Here is a 13,572-nt window from a genome sequence, read left to right on the forward strand (position 1 = left end):
TTCTATTACCAGTTCGACAACTTACTAAATTGGTATGTCTTACACTTACCACCTGTGAGGCCAGACAATATGCAATGGTCTTTGTTGATCATCAGCTCCAGCCAAAATGTTACATGGATTTTGTTTATGTTCCCCATGATGAGTGCTTGAATTATCTGATGAGCTGAATGTTTTCAAGTATGACTCCTGCCTTACTGAGCCACCCAGGTTTTCTTGTTGTGCAGCATCACAGGATCCAGACTCTGAATCAAAATTCTTCAATAAATTCTCAGAACCTCTCTGCTCCTGTTGGAAAGGAAGGGCCATGGATGGAGCAACACCGCCATTTCCTTTAAGGCTGAGTATCTTCTGTAAATGCGCTGCTTTGTGCTTGGGCATGAATCTGTTACAAAAAGAAAATGCAGTATACGTTTAGTGAAAATACTATTTAAAATTTGCTCTTTACCTTTCTGTAAGCACGTGATGATGATGTATAAAAACTGAGAAAAAAAAAAAAACTAAAGATATAACAAAAATTCTAGGAAGAGCACAAAAAGCAGTAGTCACCAAGAGAAAGTTCAAAAGTTTGAAATTAGACCAGATTGTCTTTGGTTTCCAAAGAGTTTCTGTGGCTATAAAAATCTGCACTGCACATACCGTAAAAAATCAGGGTAGAGCGATGGTTTAGCGTTTTCTTTACTTGTCTTTCTGGAGTTCTGTGTTTTCCAGTCATGACATGGCCCAGTGTTTATTTTCAAAACATACTTTTGCTCATTAACCTACAAAAATGCTTGAAACTTCCTGAATTAACACTGGGTATTTCTGCTCACATGACTGTTCTGTATTCCTGGGCACTTGTACACATTTTTATTAAGTTGACTTTGCTAATATTTCCTTTTTTAAAGAAAATAAATTTATTTATTTTTATTTTTGGCTGTGTTGGGTCTTCGTTGCTGTGCATGGGCTTTCTCTAGTTGCAGCGAGCGGGGGCTACTCTTCGTTGTGGTGTGCAGACTTCTCATTGTTGTGGCTTCTCTTGTTGCAGAGCACAGGCTCTAGGCACACGGGCTTCAGTAGTTGTGGCACATGGGCTCAGAAGTTGTGGCTTGTGGGCTCTAGAGCACAGGCTCAGTAGTTGTGGCACACGGGCTTAGTTGCTCCACGACATGTGGGATCTTCCCGGGCCAGGGCTTGAACCCGTGTCCCTTGCATTGGTAGGCAGATTCTTAACCACTGTGCCACCAGGGAAGCCCAACTATTAGGTCAGCAGCTAAGCCAAAACCACATCTGTTGGACTTCATCTTCTTATTGGCTCCCAAATGGTCTAAGGTTTTATAAGGATCACATAGCTTGGTCCCTTGCTAATATTTCTTGAAGTATCTTTTTATATTTTTTTCATTACCATCTCACCCCTTTCTTCCCATAATGCTTTGTCATAGAGTTCGATATCTGCTACTTATCGATAGAAGCAAACACATAAAATGCAACCAAGGAATTCACCAAGTACTAGGGAGCAAACCAGTAGACAGAGTGGGAGACAGACTTGAGAACAACAAAGGAACCTGTGGCGGAACACAGTATATCAAGAATGGACATTCTAACTTTTAAAACTGAGAACTAGAGATTAATTCTGACTTGGGGATAAGTAAAGGCTAAAAGAGGGTTTTAGTTGACTGATTCTGAAAGGCAGAGAGGGGTAAGTTTTGAATGGAGGGAACAGTGAGATCAAAGGAAAAGGGTGTGAAAGAGCATGAACTCTTCAGGGAATAAGATACACAGCAAAGAGTCTGAGTCCCAGGATCTGAGGTATAGAGAGGCAGTCTGGGGCCAGACAACAAGGGTGTTCTCAGAGGCCCTGAGCCCCATGCAGAGACTCGGCCCCTTACCTGGATTGTGGAGTATGTGAAGAAGTGGAGAGTACATGCATTTAAGAGGTAGGTGAGGAAGAAGAACCACAGAACCAAGGAAAGCAATGAGGAACATTTGGAAGAGCTGAAAGGAAATCTGAGAGTAATATCACACTACTGAGGTAAATTAAGAGCTCCTAAATCACGGGTAGGAAAAAGAACCAAGAGCTCTTAAAACTGTTTAAAAAAAAAAAAAAAAAGGGTGTGAAACACTGCAGAGGTGTTACAGCAGCAGAAATGACAGGGCGATTTTGGCCTCGTTATACCGTAGATCACTGGCTAGTGCCAGGGCGGTTCATGTGGGGTGAGGGCAGAGAGAAACCAGACACTGGTTAGGGAGAGAGGGGGACAAAGAGAAGAAAGGAGAAGGCAAGGTCAAGTTTTCTTTAATGGGGTGCATGTCCACAGGGGTGCTCGCTTGGGGATACTTGCTAGGGAAGGGAGCAGGATCCTGAGGAAACAGAAAAGTCTTAGAAAATGGAAGTAGAGGGGCTTCCCTGGTGGCGCAGTGGTTGAGAGTCCGCCTGCCGATTCAGGGGACATGGGTTCGTGGCCCGGTCCGGGAGGATCCCACATGCCGTGGAGCGGCTGGGCCCGTGAGCCATGGCCGCTGAGCCTGCGCGTCTGGAGCCTGTGCTCCGCAACGGGAGAGGCCACAACAGTGAGAGGCCCGCGTACCGCAAAAAAAAAACCCAACAAAATGGAAGTAGAAAAACATCATAAGGTGTGATAATGGCAGGATGCTTGCTGCAGGGCAAGCAGGGCCTTATTCAAGAGAACACACACCGTGCTTCCTTACAAAGCTGAGAGGGAAGAAGAAGGGAGAGACGGAATTGAAAAGAACCGTTTCAGGTGGCAGGTGCGGAATCCAGTGCGTCCCCAAAGCCTTGGATGAGGCCATCTATTTCAAGCGAGGTGAGGAGAGATGGTGCTCAGGAAGTGACCTGAGTCAGAAGGTGGCCGTGGAGAGGGGGATGGGCGATCGCTAGTTCCGAACCAACGGGCAGGTGAACAAGGCTAAGCCACAGTGTGGGTTCTGCTGCGAACTGGAAATCCAGTCTGGCTGTAGTATGCTATGTACATTCTAGAAGCAAAAGGCATGATGTGGGGGGCTCTGTGCTTGTTTCTTGAGGCCTTTTGAGAAAAATCACCTGAATATATAAGCCACCTCCCCCCACACCCGTGCCCTGTCATAAGTGGATGAAGTAGATATGGCATATGGACAGATAAAACACAAAGAATGGGGCTAACCTCCTTGGTATGCCCTTATAAAGTAATACATTAATTCTTGATTTAAAATGGAAAAAGAAGGGAAAAGGATCTGAAAAAGAATATATATATATGAAATACTAAAAAAAAACTGAGTCACTTTGCTGTACACCTGAAACTAACACAGCATTGTAAATCCATTATACGTCAATTTAAAAAACGAACATTGAATTTAATATCTCTCTTTAGATTATTAGGTTAAGGAAATTTATTGAATTATAATGAATGCTGTACTAAAAATGTTTCTTCTCATCTACAGACCTTTAAAAACTCAGTGGTCACAACCTCAGTCTTATTAGAACTGCTCTAATAAAAAATTAGAGAGTTTATTTTTTAAAAAATGGAAAGAAACTTGGGCATATACAGATTAGAGTTTCAGATCTCACAGGTCCAAAATCATGAAGGGAGGTAACCAACTTTCTTCCTGAAATAAATTTAAAATATTGAGGAGATTCTAAGGAACTAAAAATCAATAGGAAAGTTCCCATCGATCACCACTAAAAGAAAAAACATGACTATGACAATATCCTCAACTTCTCCTAAACAAATGGAACAAATGGTAAGAGAAGGAACATCTGTACATATGTGGAAATCAACAATAGCACAAGTGAAGTAACCTATTTGTTTATGTCAGATAAAGAATGCCAGGCAAGCTTAAAAAGGATTTTAACAGAATTACAAACTTGGTGCACGAAGGATTCACACACACACACACACACACACACACACACACACACACACAAATCAATGGGCATTGAAACAACATACCTTCATTTTAGAAAACAGTATCATGACCCATCTTGCTCATAAAATCCCTTTATATTGGCCAGCATGTGAGCAAAATTGCAAATTAAAAGAGATGGGAAAAAAAAAAAAAGAGAGATGGGAGATTGGCTAAAGGTTTGTAAGCAATGGGAACTGGTCACTGACAAGGAATCTAGCTGTGGACAAGGTGCTAGGCCTGCTTTTTTGCAATACATTTCCTAAATGTTCTCACGGATGAACAGAATCCCACCTTAACCCAGGTTGCGGATGACTGACTAGATAGGTGGTGGTGAATAAGGACATGGGAAGATGCAGAATATCAATATGGACAGAAACCCAAAACTCAGCTTATTAATATTATGAAATTGACAAAATAAAATAAACCTGAAAGCAGTAGGACATGTGGAAAAGACTGTGTAGATTTCCTGGAGTTTGACAAGATGAGTCTGGGCTGATTGGACCAGCCAACTAACTGATGCTGCTTGGTTATGGAACGTGATGTACAGGACAGGGAGAGACCAAGTCTGTGGGAGCAGAATACTGTGCAAATGCTGATTTCATCTGAGGTACCTGATAACTATGTATGTTTGAAAATTAGAGAGTTCTAAGAAGAGCAATAATAATGATTAAGGCAATGGAAGAATTGATTTATGAGGACAGATTAAAGGAGCTAAATATGAATAGCCTGGTTAAGTGACAACTAGAGGGGTACATAATAGGAATCTCCAAGGAAAGAGAATAATTATTTAGCCAGGTACAAGGGGGTATAACTAGGAGTAATGAGATGAAATTAAGAATGGGAAAATCTAAGCTGAATTTCCAGAAAAACTCCCTGACGGTGTAATTTATTAGCTCATGGAATAAATTCCCTATGGAAATGCTATAGCTAGGGAAACTTAATAATAGAACTGGACAAAATACCAATAAATAATATAGATGATAATCCAGTACTTGAAGGAAGGTGGTTACGTGCCATGCTTTCCTTGTTTACAATATCTTCTCATATTTTTCTCTAATAGTCTTTTATATAGAGTGATTGTTACCCAAAGAAGTATTTAGGCAATTAGCTAAATCTAAAAGGAAATACGTCCTTTAGGTGAGGGAAGCTAAAATTACTTCAGTTTTCATATATTCTGCAGTAATAATTTTTTACTACTTTGTTTCAGCAGAGCTGATCTTGAAGCAAGCTGGACAAATGTATTACTATTTCTAAAAAACAAAACAAAACAAAACGATCCTCAACTACCATCCCACACAGTCTACTCTGATTCTCTGTGTGTGACATGAAACCCATATTTTCATAGACGTGTTTTATATAAACAATTTATTGCCATAATAGAAATCAAAAAACTTTTTTCCAGCTTTTCTAAATGTAGCTCTATGGTCAATTACTTCACATCAATACCAAGATCAAATGGACATATACTAACAAGCAGTTTGCTTAATAATAGTCACCACACTAATTAACCCATCCAGAACATTCTTAATCAGATGCTATTTGAAATGTACAGTGAAGAGAAGGCTGGCAATAAACGGTTCTATGCTAAAAAAGCAAATAATACCTTACCGATGGGGTGATACTGGCTTTTTTATAGAACCGGACAGAATGTTCACACTATCCTGGTGTGAACTCAGTGAAGTAACTATGCAAATAGGCACATGACCGAACACTTCCTTCCTCCTCCCCAGCTTCAACTCTGGGAGAGGTGCTAATGAGAAGAGGAAAGGTACAGAGGTAAGGAGTGAAGGAGAGAAAAGAAAGAATACCAGTGAGCTGCCTTCTAGAGCACATGGCAGGCTTGCCGTTTAACCATCCTCTCAATTTTTCTTAAAGAAATGCTACTGCCCACCTTACTCACAGAATGTCCTTCCTGTTTCTGAATCTCTCAGAAGCCCTATTCAAACATGTTTTCACTCTTAGAAAGATTCTGGTTACCATAGTCGTTTCCAATCTGTTATCAGCCTCGGGACCCCACTCCCAACTTTTTTCCAAGCAACAGCCAATCTTTGAAACAAAAGTAGAACCTTCCCTCTGCTGCCTCTCCTTCTTTCCCACCTCTGTCCCCCAGGGTGGGTCCAGAGGCATTGCCACAAAACCCCAGTACTATGTTGAGGGAAGTTTAAAGACACAGCTGGAATAAGTACTTTCCAGACCTAAATCTGATTGCTTCCCTGCACTACCCACATCCAAACACACAAACGTAGAGCTGGACCTGTAGGAATGGCCAAATGCCTTATTTGGATTAGTCCGAAAATACCAGATTTGGGCGGAGCTTAAACCGATGCTAAGATTGAGGGTAAGCAAAGGAAATGCTCTAGGCTCCTTAGCTGATTTCTGCTGAAGTTGAGAAGCCAGCATATGTTTAGCTGACCAACAGAGGTAGTCAGGAGGAAGGCGATAAGATAAAGCAAGTCACGTCGACTTAGGACATTGAGACTGATTCATGTGTTGTTGAAGAGAATGCTGTGGCTAAAATGTATGTCATGTGGAATACGTTGCCTACAAACATCTTTTTGAGAGATTTCAATGAAAAGTACTTAATATGGTAACTTCAACCTACAGAATCTCATAAATAAGTACCCAAAGATAAGAGTCCTCAGGACATGATTAAGTCATGCTTCTCAAAGCAGATCTGGAAGATAACATGTGAAAAAAAATGATGCAAATGAGTGGATGATTAAAGAGACAGAGAGAGGGCATAATTCATCAGTGATTATTTCAAATATGAGCCAATGAGAAAAGAGGAGAGCCTTAGCAACTGGAATATGGAAACTGGCCTCCCTGTGGGGCAGGCACAGAAAGAGGGGGCTGAGGAAGCTCAGTGTGTGTACATGTAGCTCAGGTGTCGGTCGGGGAGGGAGAACAGTATGGCCATCCCTTCAGGCTGAAGTCTCACAAGGTGTGTTCTGTTTATCACGAAACAGAAGGTGTTGGTATTGCCCTAGAGAAGGTTTTGTGGTGTAGGTATTGCCCTAGAGAAGGTTTTGTGAGAGATCAAGTTTCGGAAATGCTGGGTTAAACAAAGTTAAACATTTCTTCACGGCAGAACTTCCCAAAGCACATGCTAGCATGTTCAGTAAATATGTTCATTCATTCATTCTTTTGTTCGTTCAATAAATATTTATTTAATACCTGTTGTGTGATAGAGACATTGTGTTTATTGTTTCCCAAACTTAGCACTTAATGAAACAAGGACCAATCCCCCAAAGCCCTCACCACCACCCCTCCCCACACGCATACACACAAAGAGGCACCTTAAGAATTAATATTCGACAAGGGATACCCTGGGAAATACTACTTTAGACCCTAGGAGGTGCAGAGCCTGAGTCAAAAAGCATGGGGAACCAGATAGGTGATGGCATATTTTATATAGTAGGGATGGCAGAGGAGTGGGAAAATGCATTCCCTCTCCAAATGATGAAACTCAGCCCAAAAGGCCATTCACCAAGGCCACACATCAGTAGAGAAAAGGAAGTCTGAAGATATCAGGGAAACCTGTGAAAAAAGTAACAGAAAAAAATACAGTTCAAGGCTAATATGGATGACAGCAGAAAAAAATATCATTCGATTTTATCACAGCAATTTCTGTGGATTCTGGGGCAGAAACCATGTTGAGAATTGAAGAGAAGGGAAATAGGAATCAAAGATAAATAATTTTTCCAAAACCAACTGGGAAGACACATCCAGGCAGTTCAGTGATCTAAGTTCTTGGGTGATTTATAACAAAAACTATTCACTGTTTCCAAACAATGTGTTGGAAATTAATTACAAAATTAACATTTTTAGAATTTTAGCCACATAGGCAAATATCAAAGATAATCAAAAAATCATGTTGCCCACATGTATCCAATATATCACTTATATGGTAAGCAGATTTATATAAACCTATAAAGTATAAAAGTAAAGATCTTAATCTAGCATTCTCATGTGCACGCATACACCCCCTATACTTCTTGCCACATTGTCTTCACTAAATAAAGGAATCACAAACAAGGAAGTCTATCATAATTAAAACTGGATGTCTGAAGACCACAACGTTGAACAGAAAGACAGACTTATGCTTGGTGGTTGGCTGTAGGGATGGCTGCTCCTCTTTACTGGAGATGGCTATGGGCTAATATTCAAAAATAGATGGCACATGTCTACAAAGGCTGTTTCAACAAGAAACTCTGGCAGAACATTATTTGAACAAATTTGAATCACAGATGAGTCAATCACCATCCACATGCACATAGCACAAATGCTTTGGGGGAACAGCCATCCAACAACACCGCGGCTGTTTAGGCCATGTCATTGAAATGCTCGAGTTTCGTGCCTGAACCAGATTTCAACTCCCATGGTGCAAATTTTCAAAGCCAACATGCAACATTGACAGCAGTCCGAGAGAGGATACTGAGCAAGGGTGTCTTGCTTTGACTACGAAGAATCTGTTTTGTGACAAGATAGGAAAACAGGATCCATAGAAACTAGCCTCAGTTAAAATTAACAAGCAAACCCTACTTGTTAGCCTGAGAAAGGCATGCTGAAACTGAAAGCATATTTATGGCTATCAGACTGGCCTCATTATCCATGTATGGTCCCAGGGATGACATACTTAGTCAAGACAGCATCTTCTCTTGAAGGCTGCCAAAGAGAGAAGCTTCAGCTTCCTCTCTTCTGTTTAAGGTCCATCATTTTCTGATGTCTGTCCTTTAAATAGCTGGGATATATGACTGTCATAAGGAAAAGATGGTTCTGTTCCCATGAGTCTGTTTTTTTATATTTTTTTCCACCAGCATTTCTAAGAATCATTTCTGAAAATCTAACACTCTCCATGTACCTTATTTATACCATTTATTTACAATACATGGCTTCTTCTGGCAACACAATTTATGTAGTTAGTATTATTTAACTTAAATAATTATGCCTCAATTCCTCATTCTCTTTTTAAAAAAATTTTTATTGGCGTATAGTTGATTTACAATGTTGTGTTAGTTTCAGGTGTACAGCACAGTGAATCAGTTACACATAAACATATACCCACTCTTTTTTTAGATCCTTTTCCCATATAGGTCATTACAGAGTATTGAGTAGAGTTCCCTGTGCTATACAGTAGGTCCTTATTCATTATCTCTTTTGTATATAGTAGTGTGTATATGTCAATCTCTCTTAATTCCAAAGTGTTTTAGATTGTACACACTGCTAATTTAACTGCCTACTAGTATGAGCAGTTTGTCTTATGCAATTTTATAAAATCCCTTGATGATATACTGCTCCCATACAGAAAACTTAAGGTCCTTAACAATGTATGAGACTAGGAAAAGATACCTTGCATGTTGCCACAGCCCACGTTTATCAAACCCAGAGCCAACCTTGTGAACAGATGCATGCACACGTCTCATGATTCGCATTCCTCCCCCGAAAAGAGCTAAGCACCACAAAACCCTCTATTTTACACAAGGTTTACTGTAGTAATTGAACACAGTCAGCAAAGTTGCAAGCGAAACTGCAAACAGTGAATCTTTATCTTCCTACCTCCCCTGTAAGCACTCTCCACCAACTGGTTGTTAATTCCCTAAGAGCTTTATGCTCCTTCCCAGTGGCCCAGGGCCCCCATCCCTGCCACGCTCATCACCATGCATCCCCTTGCATCTACCTTGAATCATGCACTGTTCTTCCCTGTTGGCCTTGTTGGAAACTAATCTTAAATTCCCACAATGTACTAGTCATCTTCCATGCTCAATATGTGCCACTTTTCAAAAGCACAATACCTTAATTCAAGGAAACTAATCACAAATGGGATAACTGCACAGTAAGCCTATGAGATTCTTTTGAGAGGACAGGTGGAGAGAAATCTCTGTGAAGCACCTTAAAGTAAGTCCACTCAGGCAATGGGCATGTTGAAGAGGGGAGAACCCAGGCTGTAGTACTGGTACTTAGTATTGCATCGGTACTTCCTGTATTTGTGAATTTATTCAAATCATTTAATTTCTCTGAACCTCAGTTTTCTGATCTATGAAATGGGATAATATCTGTTTTTCCAAATTTCTTGAGAGGATTAAAAGAGAGTTGGTAATGATGTGTAGATGAGCTGAGGAAATCAAAGTAAACTTCCCATTTCCTTGCTTCTTTATGTAACATCCACACTTACGGAGTTATTTCTAAGGCCATCTTGGGTAACACTGGATTTCTTAGTTTGTAAATGCGTCACTGTCTTGACTCAGTCAACAAATATTCATTCAGCAAATATCTAAGCTCCTTCTATGAGCTAAAGGTTGTGTCTATTTTTTTTTTTTTTTTTTTTGGGGACAAGTTTTTCTTTTTTTTTTTTTTTTTTTTTGCGGTACACGGGCCTCTCACTGTTGTGGCCTCTCCGTTGCAGAGCACAGGCTCCGGACGCGCAGGTCCAGAGGCCATGGCTCACGGGCCCAGCCGCTCCGCGGCATGTGGACTCTTCCCAGACCGGGGCACGAACCCGTGTCCGCTGCATCGGCAGGCGGACTCTCAACCACTGTGCCACCAGGGAAGCCCAAGGTTCTGTCTATTTTTACAAAAATGTTAGAGCATATGTAGTGACATTTCATACGTACTTATTTTGGTCTCTTACCCCCAGAAATTGTAAGCTATCCATATTACCTTTAAACTAAACTGTATTTACTGATTCCATTACTACAATAATCTAACTTTTTCATTTAAACTTAATAATTTGCTCATCATTTGTTTCATTAATAACTCAGAAGTGAAGTTTTAAAAGCTTCTATTCATTCACCCTGCTTAATTTAATGATAGTATACAAAAATGAAAAAAGTTCCCAAATGTGAATCTGAAGTAATTTCTTTCAAGCAAGAGGAAGTGGCTGTTTCACGTGTACATAGACTCAGCAAGCTGCTTGGTATGGATTTACCTCGTTAGCAAGTAAATGTTCACATTACTCTGGGAATCCCATATCTTCTACAGCATCAGTAAAGCACTGAAGGAAACTCTAAAAATGATCTCTAATCACATGTCCTATTCCACAATTTTTTTTGGAAGCCATTATTTGGAGGTTGAAAGCAAGATAGTAAAATGTGCTGGTATTGAAGAAAGGATCACTTTCTTCTTTCCAAACAAAAATAGGAATTCCCTTAGGGCAGTGTTTCCAATTGGAGAGTATCCTTTAGAGCATGGTATCATTTTATGGGTGCTATGGGCTGAAGTGTGTTCCCTCAAAATTCATATGTTGAAGTCCTAACCCTGAATGTGACTACGTCTGGAGATAGGGTCTTTAGGAGGTAAGTAGGGTTAAATGAGGGTCATAAGGATTGGTCCATAATCCGATAGGACTGTGGTCTTACAGGAAGAGGAAGAGATCTCTCTTCCTCTCTCTCTCTTTCTTCCCCCTTTCCTCCCACGGCCACATGTGAGGACACAGCCAGAAGGCAGCCAGCTGCAAGTCAGGAAGAGAGCTCTCCTCAGAATTGACTATACTAGCACCCTGATCTCAGACTTTCAGCCTCCAGAATGGTAAATTCCTGTTGTTTAAACCACCCAGTCTATGGTATTTTGTTATGGCAGCCTGAGATGACGAATACAACTGGATACTTTTGTGGGAAAGAGGGGAAAGAATCAATACCATGATGGGTGAAATTTCCTGAACAGGGTATCAGGAAAATGATAGAGTGGAAGGTACCATATCTATGTCGACAGACAGTGACAACAAGAGAATATTGTACAAGACGAGAGAGCTAACCATCAAAACTGATAAGAGAATTTGGGGGATGAAAAGGAGAAAATATGAATTGTGAAACAAAAATGTTCCTTTTTTAACTAAAAATAAAAAGAATAGAGAACTGAGTTTAGGAAAGAATTTTTCTTAAAAATTTGTTCGGTTGTGAATAAAGTCACTTAATCTTTTGAAACCTGGGTTTCTTCATATGTTCAATGAGAATGAGACCAGTCCCCTAGACTTGCAATGGAAGTAGGAGGATCAAACTTCTAATCAAATCTACTGATTATCTTATAATTATTGAGAGGCAAAAAGGCACACTGGGTCAAGCAGGGCTCTAGGTATATTGTATTGTTTTAAATTCTGGGCTCTGCCACTTATTAGCTAACCTGGAGAAAGAGTTTTTTCTCTAATTATCAGTTACCCCATCTGTAAAATGGAGCTAATAATAATGCTGCCTTGCAGAGTTATGTTTTCCATGTTGCTTGGCACATAGTAAGAGCTCAGGAAATACTATTATTTTTTATTTTTGATAATAATGGAGGTGGTCAACATTATGCTCTCATGGTTACTAAAGAGATAATCAACATTCTAAAAACTCCAGTCTCTGACTCCACTGGCCCTCTCATAGTTAAGCTACTTTATAAATCAGAGACCCATGCCTTTTTTTAAGATGTGTTTTTCTTGTTAACTCTCACAAGTTACACTTTAGCCATCCATTTAAGGCAGGCATTTTAATGTTGCCTTACTTTCATTTGTATACTAATCAAAGATTTGTTCTCTGTCTAGAGGCACATTAATTACAAAAAGGCTCAATGTTATAAATCAAACAAATATATTCCTCCCTTTCTATTATTTGTTTCCTGTGGTGCTTTTTTCTACCTTACGCTTTTCCTTGTCTTTCCTTTTATTCCTTCATTTTTCTAACTGAGAGGTTCCATCTTCTCCCTTCTTAAAGCTGTATAAACCAGAAAAGTAAAACCAGGAAATTTAAAACATCAGTTTCCAGGTCTCTGAAGCATGAACAGATGGGCATCAAAAATCCAGTCTTTTATTTTTTCCTTTTTCATTTTCCTACCCACAACCTGAATAAATCAAAATTACCAGCAAATCCAACTTCCAGCACAAACCCCCTTTTTTTTTCAATGCTACAGCATTAAGTATTGATTCACTTCAAGTTCTGGTTCTACGCTGTCTAATTTTTAAGCCACAGAAACTGTCTCTATTCCAAACTAATATTTTAAGATACAACTTTGTTAACTTTACATTTGAAATAAAGCCTTTAAATGTACAAAGTGAGTGTACAAGCACTTCCGCTTTCTTCAGGTTTTCTATACTTTCTAGTATTTCTAAGTTTGGAAGAGATGGGTAAAGTGCTGGGCTATTACTAGAATATAACCAAGGCTTGAAGGTAAAGAAAGACTTACATACTCAGTGAAAATACTGAGTGAAAAAGGTCAGAGAGAAAAACATTTATTCACCGTTCAACCTAAATTGGAATGCCTATTATGTGCCAGGCGAATAGCCAAGATGCCCTCACGAAACACCCAATGGGGTAGGTGCTCCAATCAGGGGAGAATTAGGTATTATGATTATGAGAACCCAGGCCTGGGGAGGGGGGCTAATGTCAAGAAAGGCTCTCCAGAGAAGGTGCTCTTTTGGCTGAGACCTCAATGATGATTAGAAGGTAGCCAGGTGTGAACGTGAGAGGTGGACTGTGTTAAGAACAACAGCATGTGCAAAGGACCTGGTGAGAAAACATGGTTCAGGGGTAAAAGCAAAATATGGCCAGAGCACTGAGTGAGTGTGGATAGCAATGAAGGTAAGGGAGGGGGAGGTCAAAAACGAGGCTCGAGAAATAACCAGGGGGAGGACTTTCTGCCCTTAATGATATAAGTAAGAGGTTTATAGCCATTTGAGGAATTTCTAATCAGATTGGGTCTGAATAAAAATGCTGCATGCGGTAT

The 13,572-nt window shown here is 40.0% G+C and overlaps 1 protein-coding gene across 9 annotated transcripts in view; it reads right to left on the bottom strand.

Moving 5' to 3' along the window:
- Positions 1 to 13,572, bottom strand: part of QTMAN (queuosine-tRNA mannosyltransferase) — a 357,381-nt gene that overhangs the window by 115,610 nt on the left and 228,199 nt on the right. For all 9 annotated transcript variants that reach the window (XR_003003173.1, XM_024744092.1, XM_024744100.1 and 6 more), the window contains exon 5: positions 50 to 382. Coding sequence is in view for 8 of the 9 variants with exons in the window: in XM_024744092.1 (XP_024599860.1) it covers positions 50 to 382 (333 nt within the window). In the remaining variant the exon portion in view is untranslated. The remainder of the gene's footprint in view (positions 1 to 49; positions 383 to 13,572) is intronic.

Source organism: Neophocaena asiaeorientalis, unplaced genomic scaffold, assembly GCF_003031525.2.
Source record: "Neophocaena asiaeorientalis asiaeorientalis breed wild unplaced genomic scaffold, Neophocaena_asiaeorientalis_V1.1 scaffold11, whole genome shotgun sequence".
Classification (NCBI taxonomy): domain Eukaryota; kingdom Metazoa; phylum Chordata; class Mammalia; order Artiodactyla; family Phocoenidae; genus Neophocaena; species Neophocaena asiaeorientalis.